The 25,553-nt window shown below is 47.7% G+C and overlaps 1 protein-coding gene across 1 annotated transcript in view; it reads left to right on the top strand.

The window, feature by feature from the left end:
* The window catches only part of CACNG2 (calcium voltage-gated channel auxiliary subunit gamma 2), a gene marked incomplete at both ends in the record, with an annotated part of 50,983 nt that extends 25,430 nt beyond the window's left edge, over positions 1-25,553 (top strand). Inside the window, 3 exons of the mRNA XM_082279854.1 lie at positions 20,648-20,731; positions 24,421-24,561; positions 25,018-25,553. Of these exons, the coding sequence (XP_082135980.1) occupies positions 20,648-20,731; positions 24,421-24,561; positions 25,018-25,553 (761 nt within the window). The remainder of the gene's footprint in view (positions 1-20,647; positions 20,732-24,420; positions 24,562-25,017) is intronic.

Here is a 25,553-nt window from a genome sequence, read left to right as displayed (position 1 = left end):
CCTGGTAACAGCTTGGGTGTCTTGTATGATCAGAAGATTCCCCCTTTCACCTAGCAGTGGCTGCATTGGTCACAGGCATCTCCTCTTTACTGTCACTTCCATTAATTCCCTGCACGCGTGCGTATCAGCGTGTCGTTAATCCCACTTGCCTGGAGCTGGCTTCTCAGGCCAGCTAGGAAATGGGGCTATGTTAGAGAGAGATGCTGTATTCCAAACCTGATGCTGTGCAGCAGAGGAACCCAGTCATATGGCTTTGCAAAGAGCCCCAAATTTGTTTGCTCACATTCACCAGTATGCCCCATGACAAGCACTTGGCGGTTTGCTCCTTTTCGAATATGTGAGATTCCCAGGGCTGCTCATCACTTCACAGCTGGCTGATAATCTATATGTTAGGCATGTAATGGTGTACAGTGGCATGATTGATCCAGAGCTCGATGTGGCAACACTGTCATCTCTTGTCTCTCTTTTGAACAGTTCATCAGATGTTTGCAATATAAATTTCCAATGACAACTTTATTTGTCCACAACCATTACTTTGTGCTGCAGCCATTTCACTTCATACAACACCTGGGGTATAATTCCAGGACTTTCCCACTCAGGAGCAAAGGCTTTTCACCCAGCAAGCTACATGAGCTGTTTCACTGGCTTGGACGGAAAAGATGGAAGTCTATAATTAATAAAAATGTCAGCAAAATGTATATATTTGGTTGCGTTCACAGCTTGAACTGAGTGAATCCAAGGCAGTGTGAGCTGCTATAATGTGCCTTTCTCCCTGTCCTGCCAGCATGTAACTCACACAGCTTAAACTACTTTAACTACTGCTGGACTCCTCCACACTTGCCCCTTGCTGTCCAATAAACAGGATAAAGATGTGGTGCTCCTTAATAGCACCTGTAAGATTATCCTGTACTACAACAGCAGCATTCCTGTAGCAGCCAAGGAAAGAAACATAGCTGGACAGACCAATAATTGAGAAAGCTGATATATTTCCACCAAGAGAAGGGAGCTATTCATACCCTCTACCTGTCATTATCCTTAAAGTATTGATTCTGCAGTCACATTTTCTTCATCAAAGAAGGATTCTGTGGTTGCAGTCAAACTTTGACTGAGTGCACACATGCATTCGGAGTCAAAAGTGTATGTGACCTGAATTTTTAGACTAACCTCTAACACTACCCTTTAAACAAAAATTCAGCATGGTACATCTCCCAATGTTGGTTAACTCCTACCATTTGAAGGGAGAGGTTATGCTTCTGTTTTACTTTGCAAAAATTATGTAGCTGTCATCAGATGGGCAAGAACATAGGTTTTAGCAAATATCACACAAAATATTTGTGTATGATTATTCAGTTTACTTTAAACAAATTTGCTTCAATTGTGCTCCCACTCCATTTGTCTGCCTTCTGTGACTGTTCCAGAAACATATTTACTGGCATGGATTTTCCCTCAAATAGCAACATTTACGTGAACATGTTTGTAAAAAGCAAATGTTGATTCTGTAACCAAAAAGTATTCGCTCTGATGAGACACTACTACTAATGAGTTAAAGCTACTACAAAACTGTTACTGGAAATTTTTGTCCGAGGGAAAAGCTGCAAAAGCATCTGGGTTTTTGGGCATATTTTTGATACATTTTTTCTTTTGTGGGGGAACTGGAAACCCAAACATTTTCCATTTTCAGTTGATGGCATAGGATAAAAGTCATTGAGTACATGTGTCCAGTTAGAAAATAACTGAAATTCACATCTCATATACTTAAAGCCATGCTGGCAGAAACAGATTAGCAAACAAATCAGAGGTTGAATTGCCCTTGTGCTGTCAAAAAGTCAATCAACAAACAAATTAGGGGAAGCTATTATTTTCCTTCAAGAATTATTTGAAAACACATGGGAGAGACTGTTAATAGTTTTGAATAAGTGGGTGTCTCCCAGGCTCTTCAAAAGAAATAAGGACTTTCTGTTGATCGTGCATGGAATTGCAGTTTTACATTACTTTCGGATCCTGTATTTTGTAACATTTGTACTGAGTGCTAGAAAAACACAGGCTGGCTTGGGTTCACAGTGGAAAAACCCGGGACTAAAGTCTAAAAAAAATTGGAAAAAAATCTGTTATCAATTGAAATCAAGACAGGGGAGAGAGAGAGAGTTCAAAAAGCAGAGAGAGAAATGTTAGTCCAGGCCAAGGAAGCAGTATTGGAAAAAGATACGTCAACATCTGAAGCTGTGGGACACTGAGGAAGCCCCTGCTAGTGGAGAAATTTAAGTAATGGCACAGACTGAAACAAACCAGATTGGAAAATAAAGGAGAGGGATTTGAAAAAACGAATGAGGTCTCCACACAACCTTCTCTTCTCCAGGCTGAACAACTCCAACTTCCTCAGCCTGTCTTTGTAGGAGAAGTGCTCCAGTCCTCAACTTCATGGCCCCCTTCTGGACTTCCTCCAACAGTTCCATGTCCTTCCTATGCTGGGGACACCAGAACTGTACACAACACTCCAGGTGAGGGGGGTCACAAGAGCAGAGTGCAGGGGGAGAATCCCCTCCCTTGTCCTGCTGGCCACACTCTTGGTGATGCAACCCGGGATTCCTTTGGCTTTCTGCACTGAGAGCGCACATTGCTGGCTCATGTTGAGTTGTTCATCAACCATCACAGAACATATGCAGAACGGCTTTCAAACAGGGACAGAAAAGTGATACAGATTATTTGAAGCTTTTCAGATTAAGAGGAACTATTCTACCTGTGAAGAAGTTAACTGAGAAAAGCTGACACAAATCCAGAAACTTTCTTAGGCAAGAGAGGCTGTGGGTAAGCAGGGACAAGCCAACACAGTTATAAAAGCTGTGTGTATTTGAGTACCATTGACATCAAAGTGGCCAATAGAGCTCACAGAAATTTTTTACTGAAACACGTTTTTTGTCTGTGAATGGCAGTTTGTTGAAGCTGACACTGCAGGAACATACTTTCTAGTCTCAGTGGAAAAGGTTGCTTAGATCTGAGATGGACTCACTGGCCGGAAGGAGGGAAAGAGAAGAGGCGGTCAGAAGAACTAAATAATTCATGAACTCATCTAGAATACAAGAAGTCCAGGGTGAAGTCTTTGCTGGGTGAGAAGAATTTTGAACCAGTTTCCACCATTTCAATATTAAGTCTAGCTACTAATCCACTAGCTCTTCTAGGACAGTGTTGTTTCCTACCTTCCTCGCAGAAAAAAAACCCAAAACAACTGAGGAGGTGTGGATATGCCACAGTACAAACTGAAGAGTTACTCTGAAACTTCTAAAATACCCTGACGCTTTGCACCATCACATCTCTCCACCACTTAAGGCAGAAAGAAAACCCTGAAGCAGCAGTAGACTCAGGAATGGAGGTCTCTGGCTGTGATGTCAGAAGTAAGGGAGCTCTTTGTGGTCTTGATCAGATGGTATACAACTACATTTTCATAGGGACTCAGTTGTCTGTGCCTCATCTGAGATATTTCGTACCTACTGTTCTATTCTGTATTTTTCAAAGGTGCTCAAGACCTACTGCTCCCTTTCAAGTCCTACAGCAAAGCAATTAGGTTAAGTTATTTCAGACTGGGTTCCCAGAAATGAAGATGCATAAAATGAATGAACCCATGAAAATATTGGCCCTAATGTCTCCGTGACTCAGCTCTTCTCTCTCCACAATGGAGAAAACAGCGCTTACTGATTTTGCAAAATACTTTGAGCTCTACGAGTGAAAAGCAGTATGAATGTTAGGTATGATTCTAATTTGTATAAGAAAAAAAAAAAGATTAAAAGCATCATTTATCCCTGGGGAAGGGATCCCAGCATAGAAGAGGCATCCCCCTCTGAAGAACCACTTGAAAGTTGAGCAGTTGCTAAGAAACGAGAGTACCTTCATCACAATGAATACCTCGAGACGGATGGAGTGGGCAACCATTTCACAAGGCTGCCACGAGGTAAAAAAGAAATGGGACCAGGCATCATTAGCAGAGAGGAGATCATTAGATTCCTGCACTACGGTCTGCATGAACCTAGAGTGAAAATGGACGAGGACAGTCATGTAGGAGAGACAGCAGGGAGTGACTCTCCTAAGTGCTCTATGAAGAATAAGGAGGCTCTGGGTGCTTGTTAAGTGGAACGGCAGTGTCGATGGAGGAGCCTGAGGACACAGCAGATAATGGCTTCTTTGCAAAGAGCTGAGCAGAGTACCAGAAGCTATGGAATTACTGGAAACAGGAGTAAAGTAAAAAGACAGAGTAAAGAGATAGGCCTAAACGATGAGAGGTATCAGGGTCAAGAGAAGTAGTTGTTTTCTTGAGCGACTGAATTATGTCAGATGTTTCCAGGGCTGCAAAGAGAGTAGGAGGAAAGGCATGAGAAAGGCTCAGGAAAGGGGGCTGTTAAGTCTAAACGAGATAAATCAGGGAAATCTGTGATTGAAAGATGGAAAAAGTATATTTCTGTCTGGAAAAGGGCTAGGAGGTGAGAACAACATGGGTGTGCTGGGAATAATAGTGGTGTCAGAGGAACAGGGAGGAAGGGCTAATACAACCTGAGAAACAGAGAAGGAATAGGAACAAGACTATCCTTGATAAGCTGCCCTGCTTCTGGTGGATATGAAGGAAGGATTCATACTGTTGTTCCTGAAAGTATAACCCAAACAACTGACAATCAGAGACTTGATAAAGCATCCTGAAGAAGTGATGGATTTTGTTTAGTTTTGGGTTTGGGTTTTAATGCTGATGGTGTTGAACAGAAATGGAGATTAACACAGGACTGAAATATTGCCATAATGAACAGAGAGATGAAAGGAGGGAGCCCGTCAAACTGCAGATGAGCACAAGTAGGCATATGAGGAAAATGCTTGAAGGGAATCAAAGGTTTAGATTAATTCTGAGATTAAGAGACAACAGGGATTGGTGAAAATTAAGCAAGGCAGCACTGGGTAGGGTGGGAAAAGTTGGGCTTACTAGGACCAAGTCCCAGAGATCCGAAAACTGAAGTCGAGAAACCGCATACCAATAGTTGAGAAAGAAGGAGAAGAAAGAGGAAGGGGCAGCATGAAGAAAGTCACCAGAGTTGGATCAATAAGCTAAAAACTAAGAAGTCTAAAAAATCATGGAAGGTAAGAAAATAGAGGAAATTCACATGTAGAAAAATGTTTCAGAAGTGAAAGGAGAGATGAGCTGTTAAAAATACATAGAATCTACTCAAGTTTTCAGAGATGGGAGATGAAGCTTTCCTCAGAAGAAGCCACAGGAACAGGAATGTTTCTTGCTTATTCTGGCAGTTCTGTCCTGCAGGAAACACCTTTGACAAGGCATGACCTAGGGAAGATGCAATAAACAACAGAGACAGTGGTATTGATCTTCTTTGGAACCCCCAGAGTGTGGAAACGCTCTACTGCTGGGATTATCCCCTTGATCAACTTGTGGGGAAGTAATGAGATTGCAGGCAATCCCACAACTTTTCTCTCTGTAGAAATGCTCTGCACCCTACAACCTGTGGGCTGTGCTGGGAGATCCTCTGTCCCACGGTGACACTGTTCTGCTGCGGTGGTGGCACCCATCCCACTACTCACAACAGCCCTTTCCCCGCCACTGCCTCCCTTAGGAATGAACACTCCTGATGTGTGGCTGATTGATTAGGCAAAAGCAATACAGGGAAAATGTTTTACCCAGCTATTTAGTCCAGATCATGAAAGCACAAACCCGCTCAATTCTCAGAGCCAGAGAGGCCCAGCAGGACTGTAGGGGAGGCTTAATACTCACACTAAAACACCCAGCATGCAGCAGCTACATTATCTTTTCCTTACCTGCTGTTCCACTTGTGTCATTCCCTCTTCTTGAATCCCTGTGCTGACTTCCAGTCTCCTTCTACATCAAAGTTCAGTTCTCATTTCATCTTCAGGGCCTCACGTGGCTCTCTTGGAGCTTGCTCCCTGTCTCCTCTCCCATGCTACTCGGTGCTCACTCAGCACATCTGCCCCTTCCCAGCCCCCTCCATTGCCCTGCAGCAATGACTGTGCTCCTCCTCTCCTGCTGTCCTCTCCCCTCCTTCCACCGCACAACCTTATTCACCTCCCTCGTGCCTGCCCTCAGGACTCATTTACTGCAGTTACTCTCCCTGCCTTAATGACTTCCACTTCTCCTATGCCCTTGGCAAGCCTTGCCCCTTCTGACTATTAACTTTGTTTACTATATTACATCTTTGGAATGAAGAATGATTCAGAGATACCCAACTAAAGCCAGAAGCAAACAAGATATGAACATGCCGTAACTCAGACTGTGACCTTTCTCAGGCACTTCCTTCCCTCATTCCATCCTGCAGGTCTCAGGCCTAATCTTGTCCCCACTGTTTTCCCACTGACCTCACCAGGAGCAGGATCCAGGCCTTGTAGCTGCTGCCTAATGGCTGCTGAGAGCCTCTTCTGAAGAGCTGAGTGTCCTCACTTGCGAGTGCCCCACATGCTGGGGTCTTTGCATTGCAAAATCCTGGGGACAAAATTCTGCCTGTTTAGCTGCTAGTAAAATGCTGTGTATTCATGATGGCATGTGGAAATACAGAATAATGCTTAGCGCTACAAGCAGACAGCATTATCAGGGAAAGGCTTTCCCCTCCCACTCACCCCTTGTCTATCTGTTTCTTTCCCGTTGTCAAAATTTAGCATCCTCCACTGAGAGACTCGGTTTTGCTCTGATGCTTGGAAGACATCCAGTCCCAGCTTGCTTGCTTTCCCTGCCAGTCTCCACAGGTATTCTATACACAAGGCTTCCAGCTTGTGAGGAAATGTTCTCTCTTCTCTCCACACCCCCACCCCTCCCACCCCCTGCAGGGGAATCTCCAGTGCTGGGGTTGTTACAGGATCCCGGGGTTAGGCAAAGTCTTCCATTCTCTCCTTGATGTATCAATCGCCTCTGCTCCGCAGCGCACCATGAAGTGCACTCCAGGAAAAGAGGAGCCCTGCAGGATGAGTGGAGGGCAGCCCTCAAGAGGCATTTGCACAATCCATTTGTTGTGTCAGTTCACAGAGGAAACAAGAGGAAAACCTGCACGGTTTTGGTTCCAGCTTGGCCAAAACTCATTTAGGCGTTCAATAAAGGGGGCTCCACGAGAGACAGTTTGGACCATAGACTACTGAACAGAATGAATTCCATGTTTGAGGTTGACATGACTCTAATGCTGGCTCGGCAAAACCAAGGCCAGCACCTTCCAAGGCCGTGCCAGTCAAGAGGCCTTGGTGCACAATGGATTTTAGAGGTCAGTTTCGAAGGCGCAGACTGGTAGACTGAAGTGTGGCAACTGTAAGTAGAGTTAAGTGGACAAGTGGTGCCCCAGGAACAGCTGGCCAGCTGTGCCTTCAGCAGCCACAGCTGTCCCAGCAGGACCCAAAGAGAAGCTGCAAACCTGTGCTATGTAAGGTGCATGGTAGCTGACATGAAGTCAAGCAGATGCAGAGACCAGGCTGGAAAAACATGGACAATGACTTTCCCATCCCACATAGCTCTGGATTTATAAATTACACTGGGGTGGGACAAAGATAGTTTCTTCTGTCTTTTTTGTTTAAACCAAAACCATAAGTTAGATACATTGAAATTTTCAGTAAGCCAATAGTTCAGGTATTCACTTTATTCCCCTGGGATTCAGGTGACCAGGTCAAAGTCTCTGCATCCCTCTGAGAAATTTTCATTGAAAAATGCTGACCAACTTCAAGAAATAAAGACTTTCAGCAGTAGCTGTGGCACAGATTAAAAAAAAAAAAGGATTTACTCGTGGAGAGACAAACACACAGTGAGGCTGAGATGATGCTGTTCTTTGATCTTGGCACATTTCTTGTCTGGCAACTGAGTTCAAAGGTAAGAGAAAGAGGTTAAGATCTAAGATGAAGCACAACTTTTGTTGTTACTTCACAGACTGCTGCAGCTATAGCAGTAAATTAGAAACTGAGGAAGGGGCTGGTACTTCAGACCGGTGACTCCAGTGGAGAACTGATAATATTTTCCAAGGAAAAGTGGGCAAATATGAAAGGGATTTAGGGTTTGGCAGTGTTTAGGAGACAAGTTCTTGTGTTAAAGGCTTTAAAGCAGGGAAATTTCAGTTCTGAGACCTACGTTACTCTGTGTGTGGTGTAGGTGGGGAGTATGGAGGTACTACTTGGTGTAAGAGGTTCCAAAGGATGTGTCTCCAGGTAGTACAAGCCAGGACACTGGAGGTGGCTTGGTACCTGCTTGGACATGATTCAAACTCCTGAAACGGCCTTTCAGGTTTCTAACTGAGTGTAACTGGGCCAGATCACATTAGAAATAATATTCCCCAGTCTAGTATTGTGAGTAAATTTTATTCCATTATGAATAGCCTCCTCCCTGGGACGCAAGAGCAATGTTACGTGTAGAGTAGCTGAAAACGCTTCAGAGATTACCCTTAGCACATAGCTCACACCTACAGACTCTCCTGTAATAAATTAGTGTGCTCAATGGATGAAAAAATATTGGTGGAGCAGGCACGACTTGCAGTCAAGCTTCAAAAGGGTTATTATGACTGAGCAGCAGTACCTGCTCCCCCGTATGCCTTCCCTGGCTGTGCCACAGGTAGATTCACACTCCTCCTTTGCAGCCTTCCCCTCAGCCTCCCCTTTCCAAATTATCCTTCCCTCACTGACCTCCGCTCGTTTTTCTTGCAGTCATCATCCCTAAACCTAGCACACCTTTCCCCTCTATGGTTTTCTTTTTAAAAGCCAGCATAAACTAACAGGATATACACGTGCACACAATCGTAAATGTCTCATGATACTGCGCTGCTATAAACCTCCCTTTTCCAAACACCCTGCTGGCACTCTTTGCTTGTTAAATAAGCCCAGTGCTGTGCTTAAGTCTAACTTTTGTTGTAAGAGCTTCAGGAGATGGCCAAATCACTTTGTTTTCCTGTAAATCACTGGGGTACCCGCAACCCTGAGGAAATAACAATAATAAAATTATTAATGTTCTAAGAGCAGCCTTTAAAAGCTAGCAGCACTTGCAAGGCTTGGCATTTGTTTTTTGCTCAGCTGCATAGAAAGGGACCTAAAATCAAATCTGTGCAATATCTACTTTAACACCCAGTGTTTGAGGTGGATTATGAGTAAAGCAGCAAGTTAGAACAGCAGTAGCTCATTTGGAGACATTGGGAGCCTCGGCATAGCTGTGCTAAGGCAATTTGATCAGACTCACAGCTACCCTGCATGGCCCTGTGGGATATAAGCTGTGTTTACCAACATTTTCTGAATTCCAGTGACCCAAGTGAAAAATAAGCATAATGTGTGTAACAAAGCAAACTCTGTGTCCTGGCTCTTTCAGCATGGAGGGCAATGCTTTCCTAAAACTTTCACAGACCAGTGGGGTTGTTAGTCTGGGTATTTGCCTTGCCAGCAATTGCACCGAAATAAGCACAGGGAGGTATGAACCTAAAATGTTTTGGAACGCATACATGCAATCCAGACAACTCTTCAAATCCCAAAACCTAGCATAGCTGGGAAATGCAGGAAACAATATTAAGCCATGTTTGGATTCAGTATTCAGGCTCACTGGGAAGGGACTACAGTGGAGGCTGTCCCCATCCTGGGGACATTGCAAAGTCAAGGAACTCATCTTTCTGTGAGTGGATAGCTCGCAGGGACCAGTGGCTTCCTCCTCAGCTGTCAGTAGGAAAGAGTTTACTGTACATCAGATCAGTCCTCTGCCCTTCCTGCCCTGTTTTCCCTCCTGTTTCTTATTCCTTATTGATTTAGGAACATTTGGGAGGTTTTGGATAGTTTTGTGAGTGAGGTCCAGGTCAGGACTGGATTCACCAGGAGTGAACATCCTGAAGAGTTTCAGCACACTCACATTCCCTTCATCCCAGCGTGTTCCCCAGAGCACAGTGGGGTATCTGTTCTGGGTCGGGCTTCTCCCAAAACACCAGTGCTCCAGGGTGAGACGTAGTGACTGCCAGAGGAAATTGCAAAATGGGAAAGTCCTGACCTCTTCCTCGGGGCTTTCATTTTCTAATTTGTAGGTGGTGCATTCCAGGGCATAAAGGACACAGGGCAGAAAAGCTCCGTGAGTGCATGGCCCTGCACGTTGCAGCTCAACCTGAAGCGCTGCAGTCAGCAGGGCTTCCTGCCAAGGAAATCCTATGCCCAGTTCCCTCCTGGCCATCTCTGGTGGGCTGCCTGAAGGCACAGCAAAAATCCCAGTGCACTTCCTGCGCAGACTAAGGGACAACCAATATTCCCTGCCTGGGCAATGCTGCCTCCACTCTCCAAGGGCAAGTGTGTGTGAGCTCAGTGAGCGCGTAATGGCTGCCACGCTCATCTGCAGAGCCACCGCGCTGGGGGACCTCGGTCAGTGTTGCATGAAGGGCTTTGGGTTCCCTGGGGTAAAAAAGTACTAGAGAAAGTCCAGCCCTTCCCTTGTTCTATTTCCTCACCTAAAATAGACTTCACACTCATCTCCTGGGCTGGAATGGCCAGAACAGGTTGTGAATTTCCAGTGGAGCCACTCACCCCAACTCAGGCATCAGCAAATGGACCCCCAGTTCTCATCTAGAGATCTTTAAAGAAAGCAAGCAGTGCTTCTCAGTCGTTTTCCCAGAGGAAGGGAGGCTAGTGAAATAAAAAGCCCTGAAGACCACTGGGCAGGGTTGCAATTTTCCCTGAGAGGCAAGCTGAGGAATTCCCACACACTGTTATTCCCCAAAATTTCTATTGCTGGGTGTCAATTCTGCTACTGATTTCACAATTCCTACTGCAGGCTGATGATGTTGTGTGGGAGAACACAGGAGACTTGCTGAGACTGCCAAATTGCTAAACACGTGTGATGGTGGGCTCTCCCTTCCTCCATGTGTCTGAGTCTCGGAGGGGAAGGGGGAGGAGAGCTTAAGTGGCGCAGAAGAGGGAGGATGGATTGAATGCTGCCTCTGTCATTGACTTGTTCCATTCTTTGGATTATTTCCCTGGGGTTCTTGGGTATTTTTGTTATTAATAACTAATAATAATTTCTATATAGCGCTTTGCATCCTGAAGGACCCTAAAGCACACCACATACTTCATAAGCTAATTAACAGCTGCAAGCCTAATTCCTCTCTTGGTTGTGGCCCTAACTGCTGAAGGAGCAGTCAGAGTCACACTAGATTTACACCAGTTTAACTGAGGACAGCGTCTCCCCATAGATCCAGCTGGATATGTCAGAGACAAATCCAATGTGGAGTTGGAGATGAAAGATTTGAAGTGCCTTTTCTCCTCCTTCATAATTTAAAAATGACTAAGGAAATTGCATTCAAAAAGCCTTGTGAACACAGCACTGCAATTGCAAGATTCAAGATTTGGAGTTTGGGAATAGCCAAGCCCTGATTCCTGCTGAGTTAGGGGCTGAGCTCATACCTGTACCAAGGCATGCACAGCTTATGGCTTGCCCCAGGCTGTGCACGGCACTTTTCACCATGTAAGGAGGGCTGGTTTGCCCTCTTTTCTTGCCTGTTAAATCCACGTCTGTGCACAGTTAACTCCAGTGACCACTAGAGTTACAGTCTCACCACTGATCCAAAACATGACCTACTGTACAAGGTGAGCCTGGCTCTGTCCTCTGATGCACACTCATAGATCAGCAACACAGTTACATCTGAGCAGAAAAATGCAACCTGATAGGATGAACTAATCACAAATTTTGTAGCCCGTGGTTTTCCTCTTTGTACTTCTGGGGAAAGATTAACCCATTTGAACTCTGGGTCTTTGAGTCCAAATTCGAGATGGTTCAGTCCTTATGGCCTCATCCAGCTAGGATGTTGTTTACACGCTCTCATTTCTGAGAGTTTGATGTTGTAACCCTATATGCAAAAACTGTCCTAGTTACAATATTGTTGCCATGATAGGGAAAAGGAAAAAAAAAAAGAAAACAGAAGCAACAGCTCTTAAATACTTCCTCCATCCCATTCACCCCTTTCCATCCAGGCTTACATGAGTGTCTCCCTTCCTCTGACATCTGGCTGTGCAGCTGTGGTTTGGGATTGCCTGTGGTAGCTACGGAGCATCCTCTCCTCCCACACCTTAAGCACATCACTTCTCTCTCACTGCAGATAATTGCATCACCCTTCCTGTCACTCGGCTCACAGTTGTAGTGTCACATTTGACTCGTTACACATACACACATATAAATGGTTTTGCTACAAATTGATTGATTTTTTTTTTTAATCTGTAATTTCTTGATTTCTTTCACTTGCCCTTTCTGTTTTGCTTGCACTTTTCTCCATGTCCTGATCAACTTCTCCCTTTATTTCTCCATCCTCCACCACAGCAGGTCCAGCACTTAAGTTGTGCTCTTGGAATTTGAAACCCAACATCATGCTACCACATCTAAGCACAACTCCTTACAAGCCCTTTTCTCAATTCTACTTCTGGTTCCCAGCTCATTTAAAATCCAGTTCTCTTTTTTAGCAAGGCAAAGGCAGGACTTTTACTAACTCAGCTAGTATACCTTGAGTACTGATATAGGGCTTGTAAACCAGAAAGTTCATACACTTTTCCTTCCTAGAGTGACACTAGTAACTGTAACAACAGTAGAAATTGTTTCTGATCTCTCTGCTGAGGAACCAAGAGATATTGTTCATGCTTTACTCATTCACTGAATCACACAGGAAAATATCATTATAAACCCCAAATTATTTCATTGACATATAAATGAAATCACACATTTGTTACATATGTATATATAAAACTATTTGTAATGCCAGAAGGCAAATTTAAAAAATAGAACATTAGGAGGAGCACAGTTACCCACAGCTTTCAACGATCTAGATGAGCCTAATACATTTTTGTGTTAAGTACTATTTTCAGAAGAAATTCAGTCCAGGTTTGATTCTGGCAAATCTAGAAAACAGAGGCATTTGTTTACTGTGGAAGACGCTTGCACTGGGTATCTGCAAAAAAGAATTTTTGAATGATTTTTATTATTGCTGTGTTGAGGTTCTGCATTTGTGACTTGGACAGATGTCTAGCAGTCCCTGAAATCCAGCCATCCGCAATGTTTCAGTTTGTAAAGCTCAAACATGCTGGATTTGCGTTTGCACCAAAAAGCATTCAAGAGCCTTTGCCCAATTTTCCCAACCAATCTCACTTCTCTGCCTGTGACAAAGCACGGGAAATTTCAAGCCACAGCGAGGATATTTTTGAAAGTTACAACCCTGTAAAAAGAGGGTGTTTATAAATGGAAATCTTCATATAATCTTAATAATAGGTTTTGCTACCACTGCATCTCCACCCACGTACATGGAATAGCTATAGCCAGCTCTGAGGCAGAGCCTATGGGCTACTTAAGCAGCAGCAGCAGCAGCAGCAGCAGCAGCAGCAGCGAGCAGGGTGGGAAAGAGGGGAGGCTGCCGCCTCCAAGGAAAAATGCAAAGCGGTTCCAGGCTGACAGCAGTGCAGAGTCCAGCCCTAGCACAGCGTGGGCCCCCTTGGCTGCTGCAGCAGAGCTCTGCAAGGCACCATGCGGGCAGCACCAGGGTGGCATGGGCTCTCCTGCACTCCCACACCGCTGAGGCTCTACAGGAGGGACCTAAGTCACCTCCAGCATCATGTGTGTGGTCATCACACTGGAAGGGTGGTTAAGCGTTGGAAAGGGCTGCCCAGGGAAGTGGTGGAGTCACCATCCCTGGAAGAGTTCAAGAAACAACAGGACATGGCTCATCACTCAGTGCCTTGTTTAAGTTGGCATGATGGTGATCAGTCAAAGGTTGGACTCAATTATGTTGGAGGTCTTTTCCAACGTAAATGATTCTATGAGCCTTCTGTCATTAGCCCCCTCTCATTTGCCAGGTGATTGTCAAGGTTGGCTGCTGGGAGTAAGTGAGGAGAAGAGCTGAAAAATGTGGAACAGGAGCCTGGTATTGGTTTGGATGGGACTAATCTCCCTGGTGCTCACTGGCGGCTCTCTATACCCTCTTCCTTCCACCTCATCGTCTCCTCCTCAGTGCTGCCCCATACTGGCTTCTCCCACTTATTTTTCCCATCTAGGTCTGCATTTCTTTTCCTATTTATCCGCCATCTCCTGAATAAATTAATCTCCCCAGAACCTGTGTGTTCAGGCCATTTTACTGCTGTAGCTTTGGTCATTGCTAATGTGCTGTGATACACCTCTTCCTCGATGCTCATCAAGGCAGCAATGGTCTGTAAGACAGTGTTTGTAACATTTTTACTGCAATTCCCTTTATCATCTGATCCTTGGCAACAGCTGTAATAAACATGATTATTAATAATAAGGTGAGGAGAGCTGGTATAATGGTTCTACCTCGTAGGCAGGGTAGATATTCTTTCATAACTATAAGATCAATTTCTATTTTGCACCAGTTCTTTTACAGACTTCTTCAGCACAATATCTGAATGATTTCCAGTGGCACATTAAGTGATGGGGCTTGATATCAGTCACATGTGGTTTGTTCTTTTATCCTCTCCCTAGGGAGAGAATTATGTATGCAACATACTGGTTATGTTGCTAGGGTTTTGTTTGGGGTTTTTAACACATGCGCTGCTGCATGTTTGCATTGAAGAAGACCACGTCAAAGTAGGTGCATTGCATTTGGACAGGAAGGAGGCAAGATTTTTGATGGCCTGTAGTTCCCATGGGATCTCCACTACTGTCCCAGGCTCAGCTCTGCAGACCATATTTACCGCCCCACTGATCTTCACCTTGTAGTAGAAAGTCCCTTTGTCCCTAAGGACCTCCGAGCACTCTTCAGTCTTAAAATTACTCAGCTGGGTTAAAAGGTATTGCCCTGGTGCAGCATCCCCTGCCACTGCGCAGGGTCAGAGCTGCAAGAGCAGTACATGCTCAAGCCCCAGAACACTCATACCTTGTGCTACATTTGCTGGTTTAACCCTACACCTGTAACCTGCGTACTGAGGCAGGTGAAAAGATGGCCTAATTTTTGTAAGGTGCTATCTATGGAGAGATTCCCAGAGAGGGACAATGAGCCCTTTTGAAGGGCCAGTCTTTCTTTTGGGCATGTCAGCACAGGTGGGTAAACGCAGATGCCCACAAGCACTGTCTGTGCTCCCTGCCACTGCCTTTTCATCAGCTCCAAATCCCCCAAAATTATGTGTGCTCTCAAGTGCTTCATTCTTGGAAGGGAGGAGGGCAATCAAAATGCCTTCAAAAGGCTTTTCCTGTGCTCTTTGTCACTTCATGAAACCTCACTCCTTCGTCTTGCAGTCATGTCAGGTTGGGCATTAACAACTCAGTGTCACCAGTGTCAATTTTTGACAGGGACGGCAGACCTCCTCTCCTGGTTTGGAAGCCTTTTGTGTGTAAGAAAGGCATGCCAGCAGTTTGCCCTGTAGCTGTGGAATTTGTCTTCATAGCCCAGAGGCTGGCTCTGAGCCCCACTTCACCACCTGGTACCAAAGGGACTCTGCTCAGAAGCAGAATCCTGGAGCAGAAACATTTGTGTTTGACTACCTGCCCTTTGTGTGCCATTTCTCGTATCTCTTTCATGTGCAGATAGCAAAAACAGTTTAATCTGCACCAAAGTTTACTCCTAGGGCAGGCAGCACAAATGGGAGCTTCTGAGAACTGTCATGTCTGCACAGTCTTCATGTAAGGAGAAGGTCACATCAAAAGTGAGCATGTTACATTTGAACTAGATGGTGGGAAGAATTATCTGGCCCAAATGATCCAGTGTCTGATCACTTTCATATTTTTAATATAAATATCCTCAGCCTACTCTCCTGGGAAATACCATTATTCCCATTTGGAGTGAAAGAAGAGGGGGAGTAAGTGGCTTGCCTAAAATGCTACAGGGAGTGCGTGACGGAAAGTGATACTGAATCCTTGGCCAACACCAAGCCATCTTTCTCACCTTTTAGAGACAAGAGCTATATCCAGCCCCCTTTATTTATTTCTCTAGAAGCCATCATGCCAAAACCTCTGCTAAATTAGAGAGTGAGACTGAAGAAAAGCTTTCAGTGGATTGCTTTTCTCCATAAATGGAAATATCACAAATCATTCTGGGAAAAGAGGTCTTTCTGTTCTCGTCCCTCTTTGTCTGCTTCTCTCCTTTTGGATGTCTTTGCCTCTGGCTCGCAGTTTTCAGATGTATGGTCCTGACCATTTAAAAGTGTTCCTACCTCTCAGGAAGGGAGTAGCTTTTCATTCTTTGGAACTTACTATTTTGCAATGGATTGCACTCTGCAGGCAAGCAAGACTTCTGAAAGAGACAGGGCTGCACAAAGCGGCACAAAAATAAACTGTATCACCAACAATACCGAGCCAGGTTCTCATCAGGGGTAACTCAGTCTGTCTTGCTGCAGCAGGGCTGGCGGCTGCCAGCTGTCCTGGATAGACAGCTTATACCCAAACAATGATCCTGCCACACTGGAGGAGGTCTCTCTAAGAGATGAACACACAGATGATGTTGAATTTCATGCATCTTAGATATTTAGTCCCTCTTGGCAGTATGAGAGATTGTCTCTGCTCTTAATGATGCACCTGGGCAACTTCAGTCCTCAGCCAGGCACTGGAGGGGCGCCTGTTGCACCAGTCCTGGCTCTTCGGGACTGCATTTTCCAAAGTTTGGGCAGGCAACAAGCAAACAGTGGTGACTAATGACTCCCAGTAACACACAGGGGATGTGGGGACTGCTCTCTGCTTTTCCACGGACCTGGGCATCCCCAGCCTTCCTGTTTTGAAACAGGCTGATGCTCATTTCCTCCTCCTTTGCAGCCTGCGCACCCCAAAGCAGGCTGTTCAGAGGATGCCCACACTGATATGCCTGAGAGAGGGAGGTGGCCGCCATGAATGAGAGGGGCTGAGAAAAAGGAGGAAGATCTGATGGGTGAGCATGAGCAAGGATGAGGGGAGAGCCCAAACTGCACCAGGAGAGCTACAGGGAGGAGGTGGAAGCACGTGCCTTAGGTTTCTCAGAGAGGCGTATGGGCGAAGACAGAGACACATGCCTTGTTTCAAGCATGAAATACCTTGAGCTGGGAAGAATGGGAAGGACAAGGGGACTCAAGTAGAGAGGAGCTGTTGCTCTTACTTTCTTGGGGGGTTCTCAGAGCCCTACATGCTCTCCCACATAACGATTTGATCTTGCTCAGGCATTCAGGAGTATTAACTATAGGGTGACACATGGCTCTCACCATCCCTGGCTCTGCAAACCACACATGCAGCACAAGAAAAGGCTGTTGTGTCAGACCTCAGCAGCACTGCTGAGCTGCTCCATCCCCCCTCTGTGCTTCCACCAGCACAGGTGCCAGGGAAGCTGCTGTACCATCTCAGCAGGCCACAGATGTCCGTCAGAGAATTGCCGAGTGACCTTGGCACAAGAAGTGACATCAAGGCCTTCCCCACACCAAGCAGGTTTCTGAACCTCTGCCATCCATCACTCACCTACTCTGTGCGCTTTCGGAGCCGCTGGCACCAGCACACCCACAGCATGCCCTGTTTAACACATCCCCGTACGGCACCAGGCAGAGGAGTGCTGTCACCCCCATTTTACAGGGTAGGATTCTGAGGCAGAGAAAAGTGGTTTTAACAGCACGCCTGTGGCACAGCAAAAACTGAATCTTGTTCTCTTATATTCCCAGTTAGCGCATTAATGACCTAAATTCTGCATCCTTTCCCCATCCATCGCCCAGAGGAGCCAGGAGGCATTGGAGGAGAGGGTGTGGTAGCACAGGCAAACAGTCAGCATCCAGATCCACAGCACTCTGTGCTGAGCACAGACAATGAAGGGGCTAAAGTGGGACCAACGCTGCCTTTGGGAACCCCGGCAGGGTTGATCCAGGGAGGGGAATCAACCTGGCACAGCATATCAGCCTGTGGAGAAGGGCAGCTCCACAGTGCCACAGCATTTTAAGGAAGCCTAGGCTGGGCACTCCAACGGCCAAGTACCCTGCTGAGCCAGGTCAGTAAAGCCTTTGGGATGCTCAGCAACAGGAGCAGGTTTTCAAAAAGCCTGCATATGCCCTCAGCCTGCCTAGGTGGCTGAACCTCTACCCAGATATCCCACGCAAGTCCATATAAAAGACAGCCTGCACCAGATGCAGCATCTTCCCCAAGCAGCTCAATTCTTTACATAGGAATTAATCAGCCTCAAATTCAGCAAGAAGCAGAGCGGGGGAGAGGGAGAAAAAAGGAAGCAGGGAAAGGATGTCACACAGTGAGGGGGTTTCCAGATGCACTGCGTCTTCCCTCCCCGGCTGATTCCAACTGGGAGGCTCTGGCTGCGTGCCAGGAACATCACCTGGGAGGTGCATGCAGGTTCTGCCTGCTCTCCCAGCACGTATGGGCAGGAGGAACTCGGTGTTCAGGACCTGCTGGGCAAGGAACTGAAATCTGAAGCTGGAGACCTCCCCAGTGCCCCGGAGAGTGCCAGTGTTCATGTGCACTGTACAGCAGTGACCTCAGCCAAAGGACCAGGATGATGGGCTGCTCATCTGTCACAGGCAGATGGCCCCAGGCAGTCGGGGCAAGCAAGGGAAAGGACCCACTTCCTGCTGTATCTGCCTGCCTCATAGGGATTTTAGTGGGCAACTAGCAGGATGGAAGTGTGCCAAGGCAATTTGCTTGGCTATGAAGCTTGCCTTCCAGAAGAGCCATGGCTGAGAAGCAGACACTTTTTGAACGAGGTTAACTGGATTGGGGATGGGTGATTAATAACCTTCTTTCATAACCCACAGTTTCAGTGTGGGAATAGTATGTCAGAGCTACACAGAGAGGCTTTGTTCCTACTCTCTTCTCCTATTACTTACCTCTTAATGCACACACACACACTCCTCTCTGCTGTCTCTAGTCTCTTTATGCAAGCTCTTTGAATGAATAGCTAAATGTGATAGGTACCTTAGAGGCATCAGACACAAGCCAGATGGATGCAGAAGTCAAATTTGGGGGCTGACCTAAAGGAACCCACATACCTGCCTTCCATTTACTCAGCTATTTACTCAGGACTGCCTCCCAAAGCATCCCAAACAATCCATCAAGAATTTCTCAACAAGAAACTCAGGGAGAACCCTTTGAGCTTGGTTCCTCTTCCATCTATTCACAAATAACTGAAAGATCATTCAAATTCGTCAGGAATAGACCTCCCAAGACATGACTTGGGGACCTGACATGGTGCCTGCAGGTCTCAGCCTGGGTAGGGTTGGTCTGGAAGAGCTCTGTTGTTCCCAGAGGCAACAACCTCAAGTGTGGTGGCTTCATTTTCTCCTTGCCCTGCACACCCAGCTGGTCCAGAAGCTGGGTTCAGGGTCAGGGTGGCAGGAGGCTCACCCAGGTTGCCACAGCATTTGTCACTCTCCAGACTCAGGCTCCAAATGCGTCTGCTGAGGGATCAATGAGCCTGAGCCACTTTGTTGGTTGACCTCTGGCGAGGAGGCCCATGGGATCACAATGCCTCCCCACATACCTCATGCAGACAATGCATTTCTCCTTTCTGGACAGATTATGTCCATCAGTTCTGTGTTGATGGCCAGTCAGTGCAAGTGTCCACAGGGAAATGGAATGGAGGGTAGGAGAAAAAAATTATGGGAACCCCAGGAGATAGAATGAAATTGTCTTTCATGTGGTGACCCCTGTACAAGAATGGACAACCTGATCGTTTGAGATGCTAATTAACCAGTGGTCATGGTGAAAATTATGATGTGGCTTGAGGAGTACCTCTCTGGAGTGGTATTCCTGATGTTGAGACATGAATGACGAAAATAAGAGTCTGGTAGACATCTCAGCTAACAAAAGACTTGGAAGACGTCACTGGCCTCCTGCTGGGATGGCCTTGTTGGCCATGGAGTGTGTGAAAAAGGGAGCCCCATGAGTAAAACTAGCAGAAGGCCCTGTGTGTACACCAGCCTGATGGACTGTGTCCAGCCCAGCTTCCCTCACTCACGGTGGAAGATTTTGCCCCCCCAGCACAAGGGCGTTTTGCTGCTGAGCTGCATACACGCACTTGCACCAAGCTTCTTGTAGCCTCAGTCTGTGAGAGGACACAAGAGGGGCCTGACAAAGGTATGCAAAAACAAGCAGTCATATGGAGAAAGTAGATTAAGAGCTTTTGTTCTCACACCAAACCAGAACAAAGGGATGTATCCTGCCCATGGAATGAGAGGGCAGCAAATTCACAGCTGAGAGAAACAAATACTCTCGCAACCCACACCCAATCATCCTGCCACGATCCCCTCACTGCTGGGATCCACCAGGCCACGCCAGGGGAAACACTGAGCTCTGCTGATGTAACCCACAGTTACGCCTGTCGATGCTGAGGGAGGGGACCCTGACACCTGTACTTTGCAGGATGGCCCAGTCTCTGGCACCTGTTCCCATCCCGCCTCCCTCAGAGGCGGGCAGAGCTCTCCCGCCCGTCTGCGGCAGGAGTCACGGAGCTTCTGGTGCTCTCCTCTGCTGAGCGAGGCGTGCTGGGCTAGGTGGGCGTCAGGCTGGATCCTGACAGCAAAGCCCACATTCCTGTGCAAATAAGAGGGAGATACCTGTGCGAGTGTGCAAGGAGAGGCCCCGGGCATTTCCCCGGGCATGAACACACAAGTGGGCGCGCTGCCTGGGAGGAAGGCAGGCGGGCACAAAAGGTGACGCAGAGGGCAGCTGTTCCTGCAAGGCAGGTTTTGGTGTTCTCATTTGTTCTTTTTTCCTCTTGTTCCCTAGGGAATTTTAAAGGTCTGTGTAAGCAAATCGATCACTTCCCTGAGGATGCAGATTATGAAGCCGATACAGCAGAATATTTCCTCCGTAAGTCCACAGGCTCTTTTTGCAATGGCTCGTAGGTGCTAGCGTCGGGCGCCTTTTGTTTTCTGAACACAGGGTGGTGGAGACACTGGGACCTGTGAGGCTCAGTGGAGACCCCAGAGCCTTGTGACCCCGTAAAACTGGCTCCACTCTCACCTCCTTGGGACCCTGCCCATGAGACAGTGCAAATTCGAACTCACAGTAAAAACCAATGGCATTTTTTTTATTAGCAGCAATTAATTGCAATATAAAATCAGAGTCTCAATTCAAATCCATTGAAAAGCAGCTGATTGGGCATTAGGTCAGACTGGGCTAGCTGGGGCAGTGTGTGTGTGCGTGTCCATGCGTGAGACATTTATATTTCCATATCTGACACTCCAGTGGCACCAGACTTAAGAAATTAGCTGGATTTTGTCTGAGGAGCTCTTATTGCTGTCTTCACCTTTCCCCAAACACCACTTCCCTACAGAGGCTACAGATCTGATCTTTGCTGGTTTTAGTGATTTTAGTGATGGGAGCAGGAAGCGGGAATAAGGACAGCCAGAGACCTTTGAAGGAAAGACCTGGTGCTCACCCGGAGCCCCTAGAAGAGGTGCTGAACCCTAGGTACAAGGCATGTCTGTAAGGAAGCCTAGCCTGAGCTCCAAGCCCAGCCTCAGGTGTGTGGGTGAAGGTCAGACTGCTTTGCACAGCAGCATCCTGGCCAGCAGGACAGATCCGCATCGTGCGTTGCCCTGCCCGGCTGCCCTCCCCAGCCAGCATTTCCACCCACCCCAGAGGCAGGAGCTTACTCTTCCTTTAGCACAGCTGAACAGGGAACACTCCTCCTTTTAGGTCCCCACCTCACTGTCCTGCCCTCCCTCCACAAGCCCAACGTCTTTTGACATCATGAGATCTTCTCCCGACAGAAATCTGAGATAAGTGCTTTTGACCTTCCAAGGTTAATCATCAGAGGCTTCCAAAGACCGGGAGTCTTTCAGAATAGCTCCTTGTCAGCCGGGTGTGCTCCAAGCCAGATGTGGAGACCCAGCCCTGCGGCAGGGATGAGAGAGATAATTTAGGATCTGTGAGGCTCATTTGTATGTGAAAAGAGGCAGATCTTATGCTGCTTCCTCTTGGTTTCTCAAACAGTCCTTCATCCACTGTAAATTGTAAATAACTGAGGGAGATTGCTTCTTTCAGCTGCCTTTCTGCAGTACCGGTCTGTTAATTGCTGCATGGCCCCTGGACAGCAGAGCTGAAGACAGGGGTTTGATCTGGTTTGGCACAGGGATGCCAAAGGTTTGCAGGCTGCCTCCGAGGGCAAACCAGCCCTTGCAGAGTTGCTTGGGAGCAAGGAAGCTGCTTGCAGCATCAATTGCACTTCAGAAAAAAGAGCTGGGGGAAGGGGCCAAACATCTTAAGAAGGATGGGTTTGTTCCCTCAGAGGGAACAAGATCTGAAGACAAAAATTGGCCCAGTGTCAGGACCTGACACTGTCCCCAGGGTAGAGCCCTTTTTAAGAAAGAACCAGGTTCAAAGAGAGATTTGGCAAGTCAATAAAGAACTACTTGGGTCATTCCTGAGGGAAGTGGGATTTCTGCTGGCTTTGACCTGCCTGGAGAGGGACCCCACTGAAGAGCTTCTCCCCAGAACTTCTGCCAAACTGGAGTCCCTGGGTGCTCTGCATGGGCAATGCCTGGCGGTACCATCAGGAACAGCTAGGAAGTTGCTTATTAGTATCAGACTGGGCAATTCCCTCATGCCCCAGGGAAGCAGGACAGTGATGGGGTAGTGTCCGTGGCCTGGCTAGAAGGGCTTAGACATTATTTCTGCCAGCCATCCACATTAGGTGTCTTAGGCTTTTTGAAATCAAATGCCTGTTATCAGAGGGGAAGCAGAAACATCCCTGTGTTTCTTTGCTAGCAGACACAGAGGATTCGAGGGAGCATACAAACACCAGCCACTTCTCTTCAGGCCACAGGCTCTGGAGCCAGGAAGACTGGATGATATTCTGCCCCTCTCTTGGTGGCATGGTCCTCCTGAGAGGCTGAGGAAGGCTGCTGTCCTTCTCCATCCTATGACACCTGCAGCTCCCCATGTCAGTCAGCAACTTTGTGTTCTCCCAACAGACGTGAATTTCAGAATTAAGACACAGATAAAACTGATGCATCAGAACCAGATTGCAGGACTGACCAAGCATCCCCCTAGAAACCCTCTCAATAGTGGGTGTCTACTTGATGTTTGCTTCCTGCCATTTAAGCTTCTCATCGTCAAATCCCATCTTGCTTTCCAGAAGCTATTAAGATGGTTATTACTGCTATCCTGTTCCCTGAAACACAGCCAGGCAGAGCTGGAAAGCAAGCAAGAGAGGTTTCTCCCTGCCTTCTGCATTCCCCATGCACAAGCAGTGGGCTAGGCCCCCCTCAAAGAGCTGGTTGCTTGTGCCTGGCAGGATCCAGAGGCCAACGGGGTCTTTGAAGCGCGGTCTCTGCTCACTTAGGAAGAAGTCCTGCATTTGCTTCATGTAGGTTCATTCTCGCAGGCAAGGAAGGATTAGCTTTCATCCCCCTTCCAGATCTTTGCTCCACAAGCAGAATTGCACCAGCCCGTCTGATACCTTTCTTTATCAAGCAAGGCTTCATTTCACACTTTAACAGCTTATTTTCTCTTGTGAAGGGAGGAGAGAAGGCCTTCCTAGTTAAAAAAAAATAATGAATATTCTCAACGCAGACTCAGGCAGAGCGGTGGCTCCCACCGAGCCGCCCACAAGCGAAGTGTGCGTGCGTGCCTGTGTGCGTGGGTGTGCGTACACACAGGCTTGGCCTTTCGCTGTGTGAGCACGAGTCAGGCCCCCCAGAAGCTTTGGGGTATGTTTTGCATGCACATATGAGCATATACGTGCATCTGTGCATCTATGCCATTGCCCTCTGCTGGCTGAGGTCTTCCCATATCGACCGATGGAGAGTGTGCGTGTGGGAACTGGCACATCCAAACCCATCACTGCCCTCTGGAAGGAGCCCAGTCATTTAATCACTAGGATAAGCCCCGCATTTCAGCACACAGGGCTGGGACATTTGCTTCTCGATCCTCACTGCAGCTGCAGAGCAGTGCATGGCACCAGGAGCTCCTTCTCAGCCCTAAAAAAAAAAAATCTCCTTGAGATGCTCATGCCCTTTCGGGAGGATTTGAGATTGAGCAGCTCTGCAGGAAGCATTTGGGTTGCTGTTCTTTGAAGTGCAGGCTCAAGCGGCAGAGCCCTGCAGAAGAAGCTGAATGATGCCTGGGCTCCCCCTCCAGCCCACAGTCCCCACAAAAACAGAGGAAAAGACAGCGTGAGGGGGAACAGACAACACAGGCAGGCTCCCAGCTCAGCCACCAGCCCCACAGCCCTCTCTGCCTCCCCGTGCCGAACCACCAGCTTCTTGGCAGCAGCAGTGGCCAGGGCATGGGAGAGTTGCTTTGGACCACTCTCTTTTTCTGACACACTTTGTTTCTCTCTCCCTCCCTCCCTCCATTCCCCAATGCCTTTATTCTCTCCTTAAATTACTCCCCTATGGCACGTTGCCCTCTGTCTCTCCCCTTCACCCACACCCACAAAACGTGCTTGCGTGCCCCCCTCCCCTCACTCCGGTGCCACTTCCACGCCCCTGTTTCCTCTCTCTCACACCTCTGTTGTTCTTTCTGCCCCGCCCTCCCTCTCTCCTCTGCAGGGGCTGTTAGAGCCTCTAGTATTTTCCCGATCCTGAGTGTGATTCTGCTTTTCATGGGTGGACTCTGCATTGCAGCCAGCGAGTTCTACAAAACCCGACACAACATCATCCTTAGTGCCGGCATCTTCTTCGTGTCTGCAGGTAAAGGGATGCACAGGGCCTGATGCCCCAGGGATGGGCTCCAGGCGTTGGGGGGCTGCCCAGCCAGGACGTCTGCAGGGGCGCAGTTGCCTAGGCAGGAGTGTGTGTATTTCCCAGCCCTGACAAGCTTTATTTGGGGTGAAGGCAGTGTCACAAGGATGCCTCTCCATCCTGCCTGCTCGCCCAGCAGAGGCAGGCAGGCAGGGGCTTTCCTACTGCCCTCCTTGGGAGCTGATGGAGGGAGAGTGTTTCCCTAACATCTGACATCTCTCAGGGACCAGCCAGGAGTGCAGTCCACGGAAGCAGCAGGCACATGAGGAGGGTTTTGCCCGAGTTTCCCAAGCAAAACTGCCCACCAGGAGGGGATGGGCAGGGATTCAACCCCACAGCCCCCACCACTGCTATGTGTGACCTTGCTGACATATCCTTCTCTCTCCCCCGCCGGACGGCTTGCAGGTCTGAGTAATATAATTGGCATCATCGTATACATATCAGCCAACGCTGGAGACCCCTCCAAGAGTGACTCCAAGAAGAACAGCTACTCCTACGGCTGGTCCTTCTATTTCGGGGCCCTGTCCTTCATTATAGCCGAGATGGTGGGAGTGCTGGCTGTCCACATGTTCATAGACCGGCACAAACAGCTGCGCGCCAATGCTCGTGCCACGGACTACCTCCAGTCCTCCGCCATTACCCGCATCCCCAGCTACCGGTACCGCTATCAGAGACGCAGTCGCTCCAGCTCCCGCTCCACCGAGCCTTCACACTCCAGGGATGCCTCTCCCGTCGGGATCAAAGGGTTCAACACCCTCCCATCAACAGAGATCTCGATGTACACCCTGACCAGGGACCCGCTGAAGGCAACCACCACCCCCACCGCCACCTACAACTCCGACAGGGATAACAGTTTCCTCCAGGTTCACAACTGTATCCAGAAAGAGAACAAGGACTCTATCCACACCAACACAGCCAACCGCCGGACCACCCCGGTATGA

This window comes from Coloeus monedula (genome assembly GCF_965178545.1).
Source record: "Coloeus monedula genome assembly, chromosome: 4".
Taxonomy (NCBI): domain Eukaryota; kingdom Metazoa; phylum Chordata; class Aves; order Passeriformes; family Corvidae; genus Coloeus; species Coloeus monedula.
The sequence above is the reverse complement of the archived record's forward strand: the minus strand, read 5'-3'. Positions and strand labels throughout refer to the sequence as shown.